Source organism: Lithobates pipiens, unplaced genomic scaffold (assembly GCF_037356315.1).
Source record: "Lithobates pipiens isolate NorthernLeopardFrog02 unplaced genomic scaffold, aLitPip1_a1.2 Scaffold_8, whole genome shotgun sequence".
NCBI lineage: Eukaryota > Metazoa > Chordata > Amphibia > Anura > Ranidae > Lithobates > Lithobates pipiens.
Genome location: NW_027507903.1, coordinates 365,557,116 through 365,576,133, shown reverse-complemented (window position 1 = coordinate 365,576,133; position 19,018 = coordinate 365,557,116). Strand labels below are relative to the sequence as shown.

Below are 19,018 nucleotides of genomic sequence, written 5' to 3'. Positions count from 1 at the left end.
TAACCACTTGCCTACTGGGCACTTAAACCCCCCTCCTGCCCAGACCAATTTTCAGCTTTCGGTGCTCTCTTTGAATGATAATTGCTCAGTCAATGCAAATTATTAATTTTTCTTCATGAATTTTACATGGTAATACATGGCACAGATGACACTAATGACAGATGGCACTGATACATGGCACTGATGACACGTGACACTAATGACAGATGGCACTGATGACACGTGACACTAATGACAGATGGCACTGATACATGGCACTGATGACATGTGACACTAATGACAGATGGCACTGATGATACGTGGCACTGATGACACGTGACACTAATGACAGCACTGATACGTGGCACTGATGACACGTGACACTGATAACAGATGGCAGGTGGCACTCAGGACAGGTGGGCATGTGTTTTGTGTGTGTTTCCCTGTGTTAGTGTTCACTCATGTTTCACTGACGCTGCAGCATGGAAGCTCTCCCTCCTCACAAGCTGTCTCTGTGTGAGGAGAGAGAGCCGGTGATGAGAGATGATCTCATATGTTTGCATATGAGATCACCTCTCATTGGACACACCGCTCGAGTGCTAAATGGCTGCTGTGATTGGCCATTTAGCATGATCTGTGATTGGCTGTATCCAAGGGACACAGCCAACACAGAACTTCCCCGATGCGCGCCCATGGTGGCGTGCAGAGGGGAAGTAAACAGGAGGATGTCCAGGGATGCCTTCCCGGCAATTGGTGTCTGCGCTGTAGACATCTTTCGTCTATAGCGCGGGCACGAAGTGTTTAACAAAAGAATGTGACTTTTTTTTTTTCCGCCATATTCCCGTTTTATTTACCACCATATCCCCGCTAAGGGTTCGATCGGGTCCGCCTGAAAAACTGACAGGTGAACCTGATCAGACAGCCCTTGTGAAATGGGCCAAGCAGGGAGGATTACAAATAATATATTTTTTTTCCTTAATTAAAATTTATTTTTTTCTACTTTTAAAAAATAAATAAAAATAAAAGCTATTATGAAAAAAAAAAAATTATATATATATAATATAATGAGAAGCTATTTACCAGCCACCACACTCACCATTGGGCAAAAGGCGCCAGATGACGCCCGCAATCACTTCCTTCTCTTCGCTTTGGGAAGGAAATGGGCGGGCAGTGAAAAAAAGGCAGGGCTTTGAAGCTCCATTAGGATTAGCATTATTGGATGGGATGTAATTTCAACATCCACCACAAGATGGCGCCAGACAACGGAAAGACTTTAGAAGGCCGCAAAGCCGCGGCCTCAATTACTGGCCGGCGTGGCCCGATGCAATCGCACGGCGGAGTTCGGGGTCCACATGGAGACAGGATACCCCAGCTGTGTTGCGCCAGGACGCGAATTCTAGTCGCAAATGCGACCTGGTGCCCGGGGTTTGTCGAGCCCTGACTTAAGGCTCTGTGTCTCATGATATATGATAAAGAAAATAGGATTTTTATTACAGCTTACCTGTAAAATCCTTTTCTTGGAGTACATCACGGGACACAGAGGTCCTGCACCTCTTTTGGGATTAATTATATTGCTTTGCTACAAAAACTGGTGTGCTCCTGGAAGGAGGAGGGGTTATATAGGGGAGTAAACTTCCTTGATTGGGTTTACCAGTGTCAACACCCGAAGGTAGTCTATAACCCATTAAGTAATTACTTAAGGCTCTGTGTCCTATGATGTACTCCAAGAAAAGGATTTTACAGGTAAGCTGTAATAAAAATCCTATTTTTTCCATCTGTCCCACAGTGTTGTGAGGCCACAATGTTAGTGGCAGTGCACGATGCCACTGGGCAACTCTTACTGTTCCTAGAGCTGGCCCATCAATGTAATCTAGTGATCAGAAATGGGAGTGGATGAGATTTGCTTCCTGACAGGCGCCTGTGAGGCAAATTTAATTGTAGCTACCAAGGCACGGCCGTATGCAGAAAGCAGCTCTGCGGCTTCTAATCAGAAATTATAACCTAATGGTAAATTTATACAGAAAAAGTGAAAACCAACTGCTCACTAAGGTATAGTCACTTCACCACATGTTGTCTTAGCAAATGTAGGTGCAGTGTCCCAGGTATTGCTGACTCACCAGTTAGGTGCAGTCTCCATGACCCAGACATTAGGGATTAAAATAGGGGTAGAAGTCCCACTGAAAAAGGATAATATGGATAATTGTGAAGTATAGCGTCATATAAGGCAGGGACTGGAGATGTGATAACCGCATAAGTCCCCGGTACCAAGTACCTTCAGGATATGCATGTATTAACACATTGTCTGCCAAATGCTCACAAACTGTGAAATAGGTTATATTTGCACAGCGAGGACTTGGGTACTGAATAAGTTAGTCCAGGAGGCCCACTTTGATAGAAAAAAACTGTTAGTAGGAAATTAACCAGTTTATGGTGGACTGTAGATCCATTTGCATAAGTTAGCCAGATATGGTTCTTAGTTCAGCACTGCTGACCCAAATCAAACTGTAGGGACTGTGGTTAGTCAGTAAAACAGTCTGTAGGTTTTGGGTAGTAGCCATAGAGCAGTGCTAAAAAAAATAAGCAGCTGATAGTTGATCAATAGGACACCGGTCCACTTGCTACATCGTGACAGCAGCGGGAGCTAATTGGATCCTGTGATGCATTGGAATGCATTAAGGTAAAAAAATCTTAAGGCTTTAGGACCACTTACCGACTGCTGCATGCCGATGTCGATGTACGTCCCTACTTTAGGGGCGGATATCTTTATGGCAGCAGCTAGCTGCCATAACCCTGGTATCCCAGTGTTCGGCCGTCGGTCAGCTACAAGATCAAAGTGGTTTCTGCAGCAGATTCACCGCAAGATCACTTTTATCGGTGGGGAGAGAGGGGGGCCCCCCTCTCCTGCCACGATCCGATGCCCTCCACCGCTTACCAGAGCAGTCGGCAGAGGCGATCGCGTCCTCTCACTTGCTGTGCATGGAGACGAATGAGGGTAAGATGGCCCCCACCCGTTTCCATGACACTCCGGTGCGGAAGCAACGTCAAAACGTCACTTCCACCCATACGTCTTTTAAAGACACCTTTTTTCTTTTTATTTTTTTTCAAATGACGACAACTTTTTTTTTTTTTTTTATGCATTTAAGTCCAAATATGAGATCTGAGGACTTTTTGTCCCCAGATCTCATATTGAAGAGGACCTGTCATGCTTTTTTTCTATTTTTGGGATGTTTACATTCCTTGTAATAGGATTAAAAGTGACCCAAATTTAAAAAAATAAAAAAACAGTGTAAAAATAAATAAAATCAAGTAAAATTATTTTTTTTTTTTTAAACGCCCCATCCCGATGAGCATACGCGAGTAGCCACTGCATATGAAAACGGTGGTCAAACCACATGTGAGGTATCGCTGCAATCGTTGGTGCGAGAGCAATAACTCTAGCCCTAGACCTCCTCTGTAACTCAAAACATGCAACCTGTAGAATTTTTTTTTTTAACGTCGCCTATGGAGATTTTTGAGGGTAAAAGCTTGACGCCATTCAATGAGCGGGTGTAATTTTGAAGCGCTACATGTTGGGTTCAATTTACTTGGCGTAACATTAGTAATTTTCGAGCAAAAAAAAGTTGTATACATGTAAACACCAAAATCTCAAAACAAGGCTGGTCCTTAAGTGGTTAACCTGTGCATGAGATTGGATAACCATTTCTCAGACTTCTTAAATGGGATTGAGAGTAAAAAAAGTTCACTTGAAGTTGAGATTAAGCATAAACCACCTGCTTAGTATTGGTTTTAGGAGTAATAAATGTGTAGTCTACATACAGTATATGAATGAAAGCTTGCTTCAAAGTGCTTTTACTGCTTATGAATATTTAAATAGGGTAACCTTTTAAAGTCTCACTATAAGAAACAATATTGTATTTTCCTTACTGTATGTGGTTTCTACCTGTATTATAGTCGTTGTAAACCCTTAAAGCAGAATTCCAGACAGCAGCTCATTTGTAACCACTTACCGCCCGCCATATAGCAGAATGACGGCGGCAAAGTGGTTTCAATATCCTGACTGGGCGTCATATAAAGTCCTCAGGATATTAAGCCGATGCGCGCATTGCGGCGATCGGTGGTGTGGAGTGTCAGTCTGACACACCGCAACTACGATCTCTAAAGAGTCTCCAAAGGGGACTCTTTACCACGTGATCAGCTGTGTCCAATCATGACTGATCACAGTGTAAATGGGAAGAGCCATGATCGGCTTTTCCTCACTCGCGTCTGTCAGGCTGATAGATTATAAACTTCTTTCTATAAGTATTATAAGTAATAATATGTAAGTAATGTATTTATACGTTTTGTAACTGAAACAACATTTTTGGTCTTTTTTTTTTTTTTGTTTAGCAGGAAATAAAAATCTCAAAACCAAAAGAGTTTTATTTGTGGGAACAAAATGATAACAATTTTGCTTGGGTACAGTGTTGCATGACCGCGCAATTGTCTGTCATGCAAAGTGCTGAAAATTGGTCTGGGCAGGAAGGTGTATAAGTGCCCTGTATTGAAGTAGTTAATAAGGACACTTGCCTGTCCAGGGAGCCCACGATGTCACCCCCCCCCCCCCCATGCCATTCGACCACTGGCTCAGGTGCAGGCGCCACCATTCCAACTAAGGGAAACCGGCAGTGGAGCCCTACTGCACCAGCGTGAGTTTTGCAGCGCTTTGTGAATAGCCAGCTCATCTTCTGGGGCACACACAGGTCCCAAAAGGCAGCAGGGGAGGACATAATGTACTGCACATGATGTACTGCGGCTGGGCTAGGACGGGAGTTAATATATTCTTTCTAAAAGGGTAGGTAAGAAAAAAAATATAGATATCCAAAAACAAATGGTGGAGTGGTGCTCTATAGTTTAAAGTGGGATTGTACTGGGTAAAAAAATATTAAAAGCCAGCAGCTATAAATACTACAGCTGCTGACTTTTAATAAATTGACACTCACCTGTCCCGGGGTCCAGCGATGCCGGCAGCCGAGGCGATCGATCGCTCGGCTCTCGCCATTCTAGGTGAGGGAATCAGGAAGTGAAGCGAATCGGCTTCACTTCCCGGTTCCCTACTGCGCATGCACGAGTCTCGCAGCGCAATAGGAATTGTCCGCTCTGTCTCTGGGACCCGTGTGTGTCCCAGCAGACAGCGTGGCAGGACAGGAAGAGGCATAGATTACCACGGGAGTCTATGCCCGGAAGTGGGTGTAAATACCTGTCTTTGACAGGTATCTCCACCCCCTCCCCCCTGAAAGGTGCCAATTGTGACACCGGAGGGGGGGAGGGTTCCGATCAGCGGAAGTTCCACTTTAGGGTGGAACCCCGCTTTAAGACCATCTTGTAAAAGTGAGTGGAACTCCCCTTTAGGCCCCGTACGCACTACTAGTTTTTTTTTCTTCAGGTTGAACAAAAAAAACTGACAGCTCAGGTCAGTGCCGCTGTACTAACAATCCAATGTTAGTACATCAATCTCCCCTGCTGAGCTATTGTGTTCTAAAAGGGGGACGGACCTTTTTCAGTCATGAGCCTTCCACAGAAGCCGGCATGGCTGCTATACACACGGGCCGAATGTCGGCCTGTTTCTATTGAACAGGCCGACATTCAGTCCGTGTGTGCTAGGCTTTACATATATGCAGTGAAGTGACTGACCTCAAGTGATACACAGATCAAACAATTCCTTCTACATAAGTTGTACCTGTCTATCTGCAGTAATTTTGTCCTGTACATCCTTGTAAAATGGTTTTACAACAGGCCAAGCTGTTGAAAGTGAAAGCAACAGTTACAGGGGTTCGGGATAATACCAAAACTTAAGGGAAGCTTTTTCCTGCATGTCTAAGAGTTCTCTTCAGTATATCATTTCTTTCCATATTATTTTTATTCTTAAGATTATTTCTTTTATTCATGCAGTTGTGTATTGTTCTTTTTGCATTACTTATACCTCCTTTTTCAATTTTTATTTTTTTGTAGTTTTGGCAACATGATCTACAAAGATAAACGAGAGTCTGCTAGTAAAGAAGATTTGGCTCGTGCTACATTGGTAACCATAACCAATAATATTGGATCAATAGCAAGGATGTGTGCTGTCAATGAGGTAAAGATTTAGTAAAGGTGATAGCATTTTGTTGAGGTTAATCATTTTAGAATTTACATCTTTCCAAATTTATAATATAGTTTTTTTTTTTTTGCTTAGAATAAAAATATCACAATTCTCGCAGCGTAAAACCTTTCACATTATACAAAAAAGTTGGGCTAACTTTACTGGTTCATTTTTTTTTTTTTTATTCATTAAAGTGTAATTTTTCCCAAAAAAATTGCATTTGAACGACCTGCTGAGCAAATACAGTGTGACAGAAAATATTGCAACAACCACCATTTTATTCTCCAGGATCTTTACTAAAATGTTCAAAAAAAAAATATTTTTTACTTGAAAGCAGCAAATGTCAGAAAAAGGGTTTTAGCGTTTAAATGGTAAAACTTCCCTCATTTTCACACCAAAGTATATTCCTTTTGATGTAAAGGACAAATTCTCTCTCTCCCCCCCCCCCCCCCCCCCAAAGTACTTTACACGCACGTGAATTTTAATGGCATCCCAGTCTTCATCCGTAGGGTTCAATATTGCGTTGGCCCACCCTTTGCTGGTATAACAACTTAAACTTTTCTGGGATGGCTGTCCACAAGGTTTAGGTGTGTGTGTCAATGGAAAAGTTTGACCGTTCTTACAGAAGCGCATTTGTGAAGTCAGGCACTGATGTGGATGAGAGAGCCTGGCTCGCAGTCTCCACTCTAGTTCATTCCAAAGGTGTTTTGTTGGGTTGAGGTCAGGGCTCTGTGCAGGCCAGTCAAGTTCCTCCACCTCAAACTCGCTCATCCATGTCTTTATGGACATATAATTACACACAGTATAATATCCCAAGAGGATAGTATGTGACCGGTCAAAATATATTAATACATTAAAATGTTTGTTCGCCAATGCCAGAAGTCTGCCAAGCAAAATAGGCGAGTTGGAAGCTCTGGTGCATCAGGAGAGCTATGATGTAATCGGTATTGCTGAGACTTGGCTTCATTCCTCACATGACTGGGCTATTAATATTCCTGGCTATGCACTCTTTCGGAAAGACAGAGTAAAAAGGAAAGGTGGAGGGGTCTGTCTGTATGTGAGAAATAATCTCAAAGCGAGTGAGAAAGAGGACCTGGTGGGCGGAGAGTGTGATGAGTCTGAGGCATTATGGGTAGAACTGCATACAGATGCGCGTAGTTCAAAGTTAATCATTGGAGTTTGTTATAGACCACCCAATGTTAATGAGGAGGTGGAGACTCAGCTCCTTGCACAGATAGAAAGGGCTGCAAGGGCTGGGACAGTGATACTAATGGGGGATTTCAACTACCCAGAAATTGACTGGGGTAATGGCACTGCTGGGACAGTTAAAGGGCAAAAATTTGTAAACCTATTACAGGACAATTTTATGGTACAGTTTATTGAGGCCCCAGCTAGGAATGATGCTCTGTTGGACCTGGTAATCTCAAACCATGCAGAACGTATTACTAATGTTCAGATAAAGGAACATCTGGGTAGCAGTGACCATAACATGATTTCATTTGATGTTAGCTGTAAGCAAAAATCACATACGGGAAAGATAAAAACACTTAATTTCAAGAGAGCAAATTTTCCAAGGATGAGGGCCGCTCTCCAGGACTTAGACTGGGAGAGAATATTGGCACCAATGGGCACAGAACAGAAATGGGAATTCTTCAAAAAGCTTGTTTGTGATCTCACGGCAAAGTATATTCCCATGGGCAATAAGTTTAAAAGGTTAAAAATAAAGCCGATGTGGCTCACGGCCAAAGTTAAAAAAGCTATAAACTATAAAAAAAGAGCTTTCAAAAAATATAAAAATGAAGGAACGCTAGTGTCATTTAAATGTTACAAGGAATATAACAGAATATGTAAAAAGGAAATCAAGGATGCAAAAATTCAGAATGAAAGACAGATTGCAAAAGACAGTAGGACAAACCCCAAAAAATTCTTCAAATATATTAATAGTAAAAAGGTTAAGTCTGAGCATGTAGGCCCTTTGCAAAATAATCTGGAGTGGGTGACTGGGGACAAAGAGAAGGCTAACTTATTAAATACTTTCTTCAGCTCTGTGTATACAAAGGAGCATGGGGGAGCTCATGTCCATAATGGGGGTGGTACTGACGCAGCCCCTAATCCACAATGGCTCATAAGTGATATGGTCCAGAAATATTTGGACAGAATAAAGGTGGAGAAAGCACCTGGACCTGATGGCATCCACCCACGGATCCTAAAAGAATTGAGCTCTGTAATTTCAAAGCCATTGTATCTAATTTTTAGGGACTCATTAATGACAGGAATAGTACCACTGGATTGGCGCAGGGCCAGTGTGGTGCCTATATTTAAAAAGGGAACAAAGTCTTTACCAAGTAATTATAGACCCGTTAGTTTAACTTCTATAGTTGGGCAGATACTGGAGGGATTAATAAAAGACCACATAGACGAGTTCTTGCAGGAAAAAAATATTTTGAGCAACAGACAGCATGGATTCATGAAAGACAGGAGTTGTCAGACAAACCTGATTTCTTTTTATGAGGTGGTAAGTAAAACCTTGGACATAGGGGTGGCGGTGGACGTGATATATTTGGATTTTGCAAAAGCGTTCGATACAGTTCCGCACACACGGCTCATGTGTAAGGTAAAGTCTACAGGTTTGGAAACATCAGTTTGTAGATGGATAGAAAACTGGCTTAATGACAGAATTCAGAGAGTAGTGGTTAATGATTCTTACTCTGAATGGTCTAAGGTTATGAGTGGTGTACCCCAAGGTTCAGTGCTGGGACCCTTACTTTTTAATATCTTTATAAATGATATTGGGTCTGGGATCAAGAGTAACATTTCCGTCTTTGCAGATGACACCAAGCTATGCAGTGCAATAACGTCCTTACAGGATGTCACCAATTTACAAGCCGAACTGGATGCTCTGTCTAATTGGGCGACTATGTGGCAGATGAGGTTTAATGTGGAGAAATGTAAGGTTATGCACTTGGGGGCTAAGAATATGCATGCATCATACACGCTAGGGGGAGTACAACTGGGGGAATCCATAGTGGAGAAGGATCTGGGGGTTTTGGTAGATCATAAGCTCAATAATAGCATGCAATGCCAAGCTGCGGTTTCCAAAGCGAGCAAAGTCCTTTCCTGTATTAAGAGAGGTATGTACTCCAGAGAGAGAGACATAATTTTGCCCCTGTTCAAATCATTAGTAAGACCTCATCTGGAATATGCCGTTCAGTTTTGGGCACCAGTTCTCAAAAAGGATATCGGGGAACTGGAGAAAGTGCAGAGAAGGGCAACCAAACTGATAAGAGGCATGGAGGAGCTCCGCTATGAGGAAAGATTAGAGGAACTGAATTTATTCTCTCTTGATAAGAGGAGATTAAGGGGGGATTTGATAAACATGTACAAATATATAAGGGGTCCATATAGGGAACTTGGTGTCGAGTTATTCACTTTACAGTCAACAATGAGGACAAGGGGGCACTCTTTACGTCTAGAGGAGAAGAGATTTCATCTCCAAATACGTAAAGGTTTCTTCACGGTAAGAGCTGTGAAAATGTGGAATAGACTCTCTGCAGAGGTGGTTATGGCCAGCTCAGTAGATTGCTTTAAGAAAGGCCTGGATTATTTCCTAAGTGTACGTAATATAACTGGGTACTAAAATTTATAGGTAAAGTTGATCCGGGGAAAATCCGATCCCCTCTCGGGGGATCAGGAAGGAATTTTTTCCCCTGCTGTAGCAAATTGGATCATGCTCTGCTGGGGTTTTTTTTGCCTTCCTCTGGATCAATTGTGGGTATAGAATTGGGTATATGGGCTGGTATATTTTTATATATATATATATATATATATATATATATATATATATATATATATATATATATATATATATATATATATATATATATATATATATATATATATATATATATATATATATTATTTTTTTTTTTTTGGTTGAACTGGATGGACTTGTGTCTTTTTTTCAACCTGACTAACTATGTAACATAAGTGAGTACACCCCTCATATTTTTGTAAATATTTTATTATATCTTCTCATGTGACAACACTGAAGAAATTTACACTTTCACATTGTATCAAGTAGTGAGTGTATAGCTTGTATAACAGTGAAAATTTGCTGTCCCCTCCAAAATAACTCAACACACAGTCTATATCCCTGGCAACAAAAGTGAGTACACCCCTAAGTGAAAATGTCCAAATTGGCCCCAATTAGTAAATTTCCCTACCTGGTGTCATGTGACTCCTTAGTGTTACAAGGTCTCAGGTGTGAATGGGGAGCAGGTGTGTTTAAATTTTGGTGTTATCGCTCTCACTCGATCATACTGGTCACTGGAAGTTCAACATGACACCTCTTGGCAAAGAACTCTCTGAGGATCTGAAAAAAAGGAAAAGAAAATTGTTACTCTACATAAGGATGGCCTAGGCTATAAGAAGTATATCAGAAGCCACCCTGTACTGATCGGAGAGTGGGTCTGTGATGGAATGTCTCCCAGCTCTGCAGGACTGGTAAGTACAGCCTTGGTGGGGCTGAGCAGCTGGGCATTCCCTGGGAGGTCGATTCGGGGGTCCCTCACCTCCCCTCTTCTTTCCCTGTACCTATCTCCCCCCCCCCTCCCTGTGGGGGATGCTGCATGTGGCTGCTGAGCGGTGTGTGTGTGTGTCATGTACAGGGGCTCTCCAGGGGGGGGGGGGGCTCTCACCTAAGGGGGGGCTGAGCTGGCTCGCTGTGCCCTGATGATTGTTCTCTCTCTCCCTGGGGATGTCTGTTGACGCTGTGTCTGTAATCCCTGCTGCGCTGTCCACCGCCATTTTTTGCCACTGTTCCTCATGGTTTTTCAGTGTTCAGCGGCCATCTTGGGTGAGGGTTTAAGCAGCAGCTTTGGAGGACACAGTGGGAATTCCTCTGCACCTGGCAGCTGATAGAGAACACAGGCACTACTTGCTGGACAGCGCAGCACCAGTCAGGGTGGTGAGTCCTGCGGGAAAGAGCCCTTCAGCCAACAGCAGTTAGGAGGGTGGGTCCATCACTGTTCTAAGTCCCCTTCAGGTGGCAGACGGGGTAAGGTCAGCATGGCTTCAGAAACTGGTGTTTCTTCCCCTGAATTCGAGGCAATTGCAACCGGTTTGCCTGCGGAATGCGCAGTGCCCCTGGACACTTTGTCGGCGGTCCTCAATTGGTTTGTTGCCAAGATGGAGGAGGTGCGTGGGCGCAAAGGTGCTTTAAAGGGGCCCCTGCCCCCACCCCCATCCTCTGGGGAGAGCTCTGACGCAGACTCTGGCCCTGCTGAGGCTGGTAAACCCTGCTCTGTTGTTTCAGATGACGCTGACCAGGACAGTGAGGATGAGTCCCCGTCTGGGTCCGTGCGTGATAAAGCACTTGTTGGAGCACTTATCACAGCTGTGCGTGATACCCTGAAGTTTCAGGAGCTAGCGGATCCCTCTGCTGATGTAGCGGTCCCTTTTGGGTCCCGTAAGCCAGCCGGTTCACCTAAGGTGTTCCCGTATCTGACTTATTTTGACAAGTTCATTTACAAGGAATGGGGTCGACCGCAACTGACCTTTTCAGTTCCCAAATACATGGCGATTCCTTACCCCTTTGAGGAGAGCCTTCTCAAGAAGTGGTCGGCTCCTCCGGTCGTGGACCCCCCAGTATCCAGGTTAAACAAAGTAACCACGATCCCGGTAGAGGGGACTCCTGCATTTAAGGATCCCACGGACAGGAAGGCCGAGGCAGTGGCTCGTTCCTTGTTTATGGTTGTGGGGTCAACCATGCGACCAGTACTGGCATCCGCACTTGTGTCGCAGACACTAACTGAGTGGGCAAAGCTGTTGCACCGCAAATTGGGTGAACAGGCTTCTCCTGTCTGCATGGAACTAGCAGACCAACTAGTGCAAGGCCTTAAGTACGTTTGACGCGATATCCTTCCTCTGTTATCCAGGGCTTCAGTGTCAGCAGTGGTGCTGAGGCGCCTGATTTGGTTAAAATGCTGGTCTGCTGACCAGGCATCCAAGAAAGCCCTGACGGATCTGCCCTTCCTTGGCGACCGGCTCTTTGGAGCCTCTTTGGATGACATTATTAAGGATGCCACAGGTGGTAAGAGTACACTACTCCCACTGGCCAGGAAGGCTATGGAGCCACGCCGTAGGCAAGGGGCCCTCTTTCTGCTCACAAACGGCTTTTTCGTCCACCCGAAGCTTCGGCCAAATGTCCCCAGCCCGACTTCTAAAGGACCCTGGAACCGCAAGCCTGTGAGCAAAAGTGCTACCGCATGAAGGTTTGCCCTCAACCGCAACTCAAGTGGGGGGTCGCCTTCAGGAGTTTGCAGCCCGGTGGTCCTCTCGGCTGTCTGACCAATGGGTCTGCGATCTGATTTCCTCCGGCTACAAAATATAGTTCCTCTCTTGGCCGCAAAACAGATTCTTCCCCTCCAGCATACCCATACTCCCAGTTCGCCGGGAGGCCCTCTTGGGGGTGGTAAGGGACCTGCTGAATCATGGGATGATAGTACCTGTTCCAGATTCGGAACATTTCCAGGGGTTCTACTCAGTCGGTGATCGTACCGACCCAGCGTTTGGATTACCTAGGCTTGCTGCTGGACTCCATGGAAGCAAGAGTTTTTCTCCCTTCAGACAATCTGCCGACTCTCAGAGTCGTGGTAAAACTGCTGATGAACCGTAGGTGGTCGTCGCTACGCTTCTGCATGCGAGTCCTGGGACTCATGGTGGCCTCCTTCAAGGGAGTACCATATTCCCAGTTCCACACCAGAGTTCTGCAGAAAGATTTTGACAAAGTGGGACGAATCTCCGTTGTCCCAGGATCGACAGATCCAGGTGAGCCAGTTAGTCAGGGATTCCCTGATCTGGTGGCTGAGGTCCCTGGTTCTTCAGTCCGGGAAGTCGTTCCTACCTCTGAAATGGACGGTGATCACAACAGATGCCAGCCTATCCAGCTGGGGTGGAGTAATGGGAGTTCAGTCGGCTCAGTGCCTCTGGTCGACGGAGGAATCCAAGTTGCCGATCACTGTGGTGGTGTATGTTAATCACCAAGGAGGAACAAGAAGCTCAGCCGCCTCTCAGGATGTCGCTCACATACTTCGGTGGGCTGAGCGACATGTACCGGCCCTGTCGGCCATTTACATCCCAGGAGTGGAACTGGCAGGCGGACTATCTGAGTCGCCAGATGCTGGACCCAGGAGAATGGGCGTTGCATCCGGAGGTGTTCAGGCTACTGTGCCTGCGGTGGGGCACACAGATGTGGATCTTCTGGCCTCCCGTCTCAATCAGAAAGATGCCGAGATTTGTGTCCAGGACAAGAGATCCGTGGGCAGACGCGTCCGATGTGCTGGTGGCTCCGTGGGACCAGTACCAGCTGATCTATGCCTTTCCTCCACTGAAACTGTTAGCATGTCTGCTTCGCAGAGTGGAGGCTGAGGAGATCCCAGTAATACTGATTGCCCTAAATGGACCCCAGCGTCCTTGGTACGCCGACCTAGTGCGCCTGGTGGCAGACACTCCCTGGCAACTGCCTTTGTGAGAAGACCTTCTGTCTCAAGGTCCGATTCTCCATCCTGCTTTACCATTGCTGGCTTTAACTGCATGGCTATTGAGAGCCAGGTGTTGAGGAACCGGGGTCTGTCAGACTCTGTGATCCCAACTATGTTGAGCGCATGGAAATCTTCTTCTCGGAAGATATATCATCGTACTTGGAAGGCCTACATCTCCATGTGTGAGGAGAAAGGATGGCATCCGCGCTCCTTTTTCTATATCCAGGATCCTGCTGTTTCTTCAGCAAGGAGTAGACCAGAAATTGGCCTTGAGCACCATTAAAGGAAAAATATCAGCTTTGGCTGTGTTTTTTTTTTTTTTTTTTTTTTTTTTTTTTTTTTCAGTGACCCCTGGCGTCTCACTCTCTAGTGAGTACTTTAGTCCAAGGGGTCCGGTATGCTTTTCCTCCGGTGCGTCCACCGTTACCTCCGTGGGATCTGAATCTGGTGTTGTCGGTGCTGCAAAAACCGCCATTTGAAAATATCAGAGATCCCTCTGACTCTTTCCCAGAAAGTGGTCTTTTTAGTGACAATCACATTATCCAGGAGGGTTTTGGAAATGGCAGCCTTGTCCTTCAAGTCGCCCTATCTGGTTATCCACAAGGATAAGGTGGTGTTGCGTCCGCAACCTTCTTTTCTGCCAAAGGTGGTCTCGGCGTTTCACATCAATGAGGACATTGTGTTACCATCTCTGCGTCCTCAGCCGACACATCCTAAGGAGGTGGCCCTCCATTCCCTGGTCATGATTCTCTGAGGGTGTATTTGTCTGCCACGGCTCCCTTCCGGAAGTCAGACTCACTGTTTGTCTCGGTGGCTGGTCCAAAGAAAGGCATGGCGGTCTCATCGGCCACCATTTCCAGGTGGATCAGGCAGATTGTAGTGCAAGCATATGGCTTGAAGGGGCAGGTGCCCCCCCTTTAAGGTCACGGCCCACTCCACAAGGCCAATCTGAACATCTTGGGCCTTCCGACATCAAGCGTGTAAAGCGGGGACCTGGTCGTTTGTTTACACCTTTTAAAAAATTCTACAAGGTAGATGTCAGTGCATCGGCTGATGCCTGTTTTGGCCGCAAAATTTTGCAGGCAGCTGTATAGTTGCAAATGAATATGCAATTTTTTTTAGTTTTTCCATTTTTTTGGGGGTAAAAATGCAGTACCTTTTTAAGTTAATGCACTGTTGCATTCATTACCACAGTTTTGGTGCGGTTTGAAGGTAGGGTCTCTCTGTTGAGGAGCTCCCTGGTTTTTGCGGTGTTTTTGCCATACACTGTCGTTTTGTGGGTAAAGTTCATACTAGTTCCCATTTGCCATGGTGGATGAAGTTTTTATGCTGTTTTCCCACCCCTCGTTTTGGCACTGCTTGGGGGCATCCCAATGGCTAAGAGAGCTGTGTCAGTCGGTGAATATATGAGAAAATAGGATTTTTTGTACTCACCGTAAAATCCTTTTCTCTGTAATTCACCGACTGACACAGCACCCACCCCTCCTAAATTTCTTTACGTTTACACTGCTTTTTTACGTACTGATGGCTGCATGGCAGGCTGGGTGTTTGTTACCTAAGGGATCGCCTCTTGGGCGGAACTAAAAAGTTCTATGTTTTTCATAACATGTTATGCCTAGTCTTCTTCTCCTAAAGGTGGCGTAACAACCCATTTTTTTTTTTTCTTATTTTTGTCTGCATGGCTGTCGTCCCAGAAGAAAGCCTTTTCTAAAAGATGATGCACAAAACCTGCAAACCATTTGCTGAAGAAAAGCAGATTAAGGGCATGGATTACTGGAGCCATGTACTGTGGTTTGATGAGACCAAGATAAACTTATTTGGTTTAGATGGTGTCAAGCGTGTGTGGTGGCAACCAGGTTAGGAGTGCAAAGACAAATATGTCTTGCCTACAGTCAAACATGGTGGTGGGAGTGTCATGGTCTGGAGCTGCATGAGTGCTGCCAGCACTGGGGAGCTACAGTTCAAGGAGGGAACCATTAATGCCAACATGTATTGTGACATACTGAAGCAGAGCATGATCCCCCTCCCTTCGGAGACTCGGCCGCAGGGCAGTATTCCAACATAACACCGAACACCTCCAAGACGACTACTGCCTTGCTAAAGAATCTAAGGGTAAAGGTGATGGGCTAAACAATATAAAGGTAAAAAATACTGCGCTGTCACTTTTATCATAAAATGGCAACCAGCACAGTAAGAGACAATTGCAAATTGTGATAAAAAGTAAATGTGCAGCGCTAAAATAAGGCGATCAATATAAATGAGGCCGTATGTGTTAATGGGAAAAATTGAGCATTATTGTTTTACGCTCATAATAAACATGTGCAAATGCATAAGTGTATAAACTGAATAAAGTCCACAAAGTGATGCAAAATGAGTCCATAGATGACAACTAGGATGTAATGGTAATCCAGGTGATTAAATAACCTCCTTAGGGCGTCAGTGGGAGGACAGGTGTGAAGAGAGGAAAGCCACTACCAACATAAGGAAGGCTTACCAGAGCTATTGGTCTCAACAAGGCATATGCCCAATGAGTCGTTAAGGCTTATGGTGAAGATACACACACGTCTGCAAACATTGGCACGAGTTAATAGTGATCACGCTGTCCTCCAAACGGTTCCCAATGGAATGGGAAAACTCAGTTTATTCACTTATGCATTTGCACTTGTGTCGTTATGAGTGTAAAACAATAATGCTCAATCTTTCATTTTAACACACACAGCCTCATTTATAGTGACCGTCCTTATTTTAGCACTGCACATTTATTTTTTAAAGATGATGGGCATCTGTGGAGCATCCTCAAACGGAAAATGTAGAAGACCAAGGTCTCTAGCGTCCACCAGTTCCATGATGTCATGGAGGATTGGAAGATGACTCAGTGGCAACTTGTAAAGCTCTGGTGCACTCCATGCCCAAGTGCTGGAAAATTAATGTTGGCCAGGCAAAATATTGACACTTTGGGCTCAGTTTGGACATTTTCACTTAGGGGGTGTACTCACTTTTGTTGCCGCGGATATAGACATCAGTTTAGATATTAATGGCTGTGTGTTGAGTTATTTTGAAGGGACGGCAAATATTCACTGTTATACAAGCTGAACACTTGAGTTTTATTTCCTCAATGTTGTCACATGAAAAGATATAATAAAATATTTAGCTACTGTGTGTGTGTGTGTGTGTGTGTATGTATGTATGTATGTATGTATGTATATGTGTGTGTGTGTATGTATGTATATATGTATATGTGTGTGTGTATATATATATATATATATATATATATATATATATATATATATATATATATATATATATATATATATATATATATATATATATATATATATATATATATATATATATATATATATATATATATATTTCAGGCGCATTTTAGCTTAAGTTTTAATGTGGGTTTGTTGGCTAAAAGATAGGAGTGGCGTTTAATTTTACTGCCAACTCTGCATTAAGAATCAATTTTAGATTTGTATGAATGAGAAAGTATATTCAGACAGGTTATTATGCTTCACAATGGAGGCAGATATACATTTTATATACAGTGCCTTGAAAAAGTATTCATAACACTTGAAATTTTACACATTTTGTCAATTTACAACCAAAAATGTAAATGTATTTTATTGGGATTTTATGTGATAGGACAACACAAAGTGGCACATAATTGCGAAGTGGAAGGGAAAAGATAAACGGTTTCCAATTTAATTTATATTTATATTTATATATAATATATATATATATATATATATATATATATATATATATATAATATAATCTAAAATATCTGAAAAGTATGGCATACATTTTGATTTCTGCCCCCTTTACTCTGAGACCCCTAACTAAAATCTAGTGGAACCAATTGCCTTCGGAAGTCACCTAATTGGTAAATAGTCCACCTGTGTGTAATTCAGTATAAACACAGCTGTTCTGTGAAGCCCTCAGAGGTTTGATGGAGAACCTTAGTAAACAAACGGCAATATGAAGGCCAAGAAACACACCAGACAGCTCCGGGATAAAGTTGTGAATATGTTTAAAGCAGGGTTAGGTTATAAAATAAAAAAACAAATATCCCAAGCTTTGAACATCTCACAGAGAACTTTTCAATTCATCATCTGATAATGGAAAGTGTCTGGCACAACTGCAAACCTACCAAGACATGGCCGTCCACCTAAACGGACAGGCTGGGCAATGAGAGCATTAATCAGAGAAGCAGCCAAGCGGCCCATGGTAACCCTGATGGAGCTGCACACAGGACAACTATTAGTCGTGCACTCCACAAATCTGGCCTTTTATATAAAAGAGTGGCAAGAAGAAAGCCATTGTTGAAAGAAAGTCATAAGAAGTCCCATTTGCAGTTTGTGAGTAGCCATGTGGGGGACAAAGAAAGCATGTGGATGAAGGTGCTCTGGTCAGATGAGACCAAAATGGAACTTTTTGACCTAAAAGAAAAACGCTATGTGTGGCGGAAAACTCTGCACTGTACATCACCCTGAACGCACCATCCCAACCGTGAAACATGGTGGTGGCAGCATCATGTTGTGGGGATGCTTTTCTCCAGCAGGGACAGGAAAGCTAGTCAGAGTTGATGGAAACATAGATGGAGCCAAATACAGGACCATCTTAGAAGAATACCGTGAGACTGGGGTGGAGGTTCACCTTCCAGTAGGACAATGACCCTAAACATACGGCCAGAGTTGAAATGGAATGGTTTAGTTCAAAGCATATTCATGTGTTAGAATGGCCCAGTCAAAGCCCAGACCTATATCCAATCGAATCTGTGACAGGACTTGAAAATTGCTGTTTACAGATCCTCTTCATCCGATCTGACAGAGCTTGAACAATTTTGCAAAGAGGAATGGGCAAAAATGTCACTCTAGATGTACATAGCTGATAGAGACCTACCCATAAAACACTTGCAGCTGTAATTGCAATACAGTTTATTGACTCCCGGGGATGAATACAAATGCTTGCCACACTTTTCAGATGCTGTATTGGCGTATAACATGTACTTTTTCAACCCGAAAATAGGGGGCAAAACGTGGGTGCATGTTATACGTCCATATAGGGCTGCCTTGGAGGGGGCGAGTGCCGCTAGATTAGACAGAGTTGGGATCTCTTGTGTGCTTGGCTCAGCTCGCCGTCACGCCCAGTACCACCTCCTGGATAGCTCCTAGCAGTGACGTTGCATGTCCCGTAATTGGATCAGTGTTATTTCCATCATAGGAGTTTGGCCAGGAGGTGGGACTTGGCATGACTCCTAGCTGAGGTGAGTACACGGGTCATCCGGCTCTGTCTAATCCTGCACTGGTGAGGTGGCAGATGGGAACTGAGCAGGTTGCAATGATGGGCAATAGCGAGGCTGCAGGTGGGCACT

At 44.0% G+C, this 19,018-nt stretch overlaps 1 protein-coding gene across 1 annotated transcript in view; it reads left to right on the top strand.

Annotated features, from left to right (window-relative positions):
• Positions 1-19,018, top strand: part of PANK3 (pantothenate kinase 3) — a 72,267-nt gene that overhangs the window by 35,033 nt on the left and 18,216 nt on the right. The window contains exon 6 of the mRNA XM_077473500.1: positions 5,968-6,091. Within this exon, the coding sequence (XP_077329626.1) occupies positions 5,968-6,091 (124 nt within the window). The remainder of the gene's footprint in view (positions 1-5,967; positions 6,092-19,018) is intronic.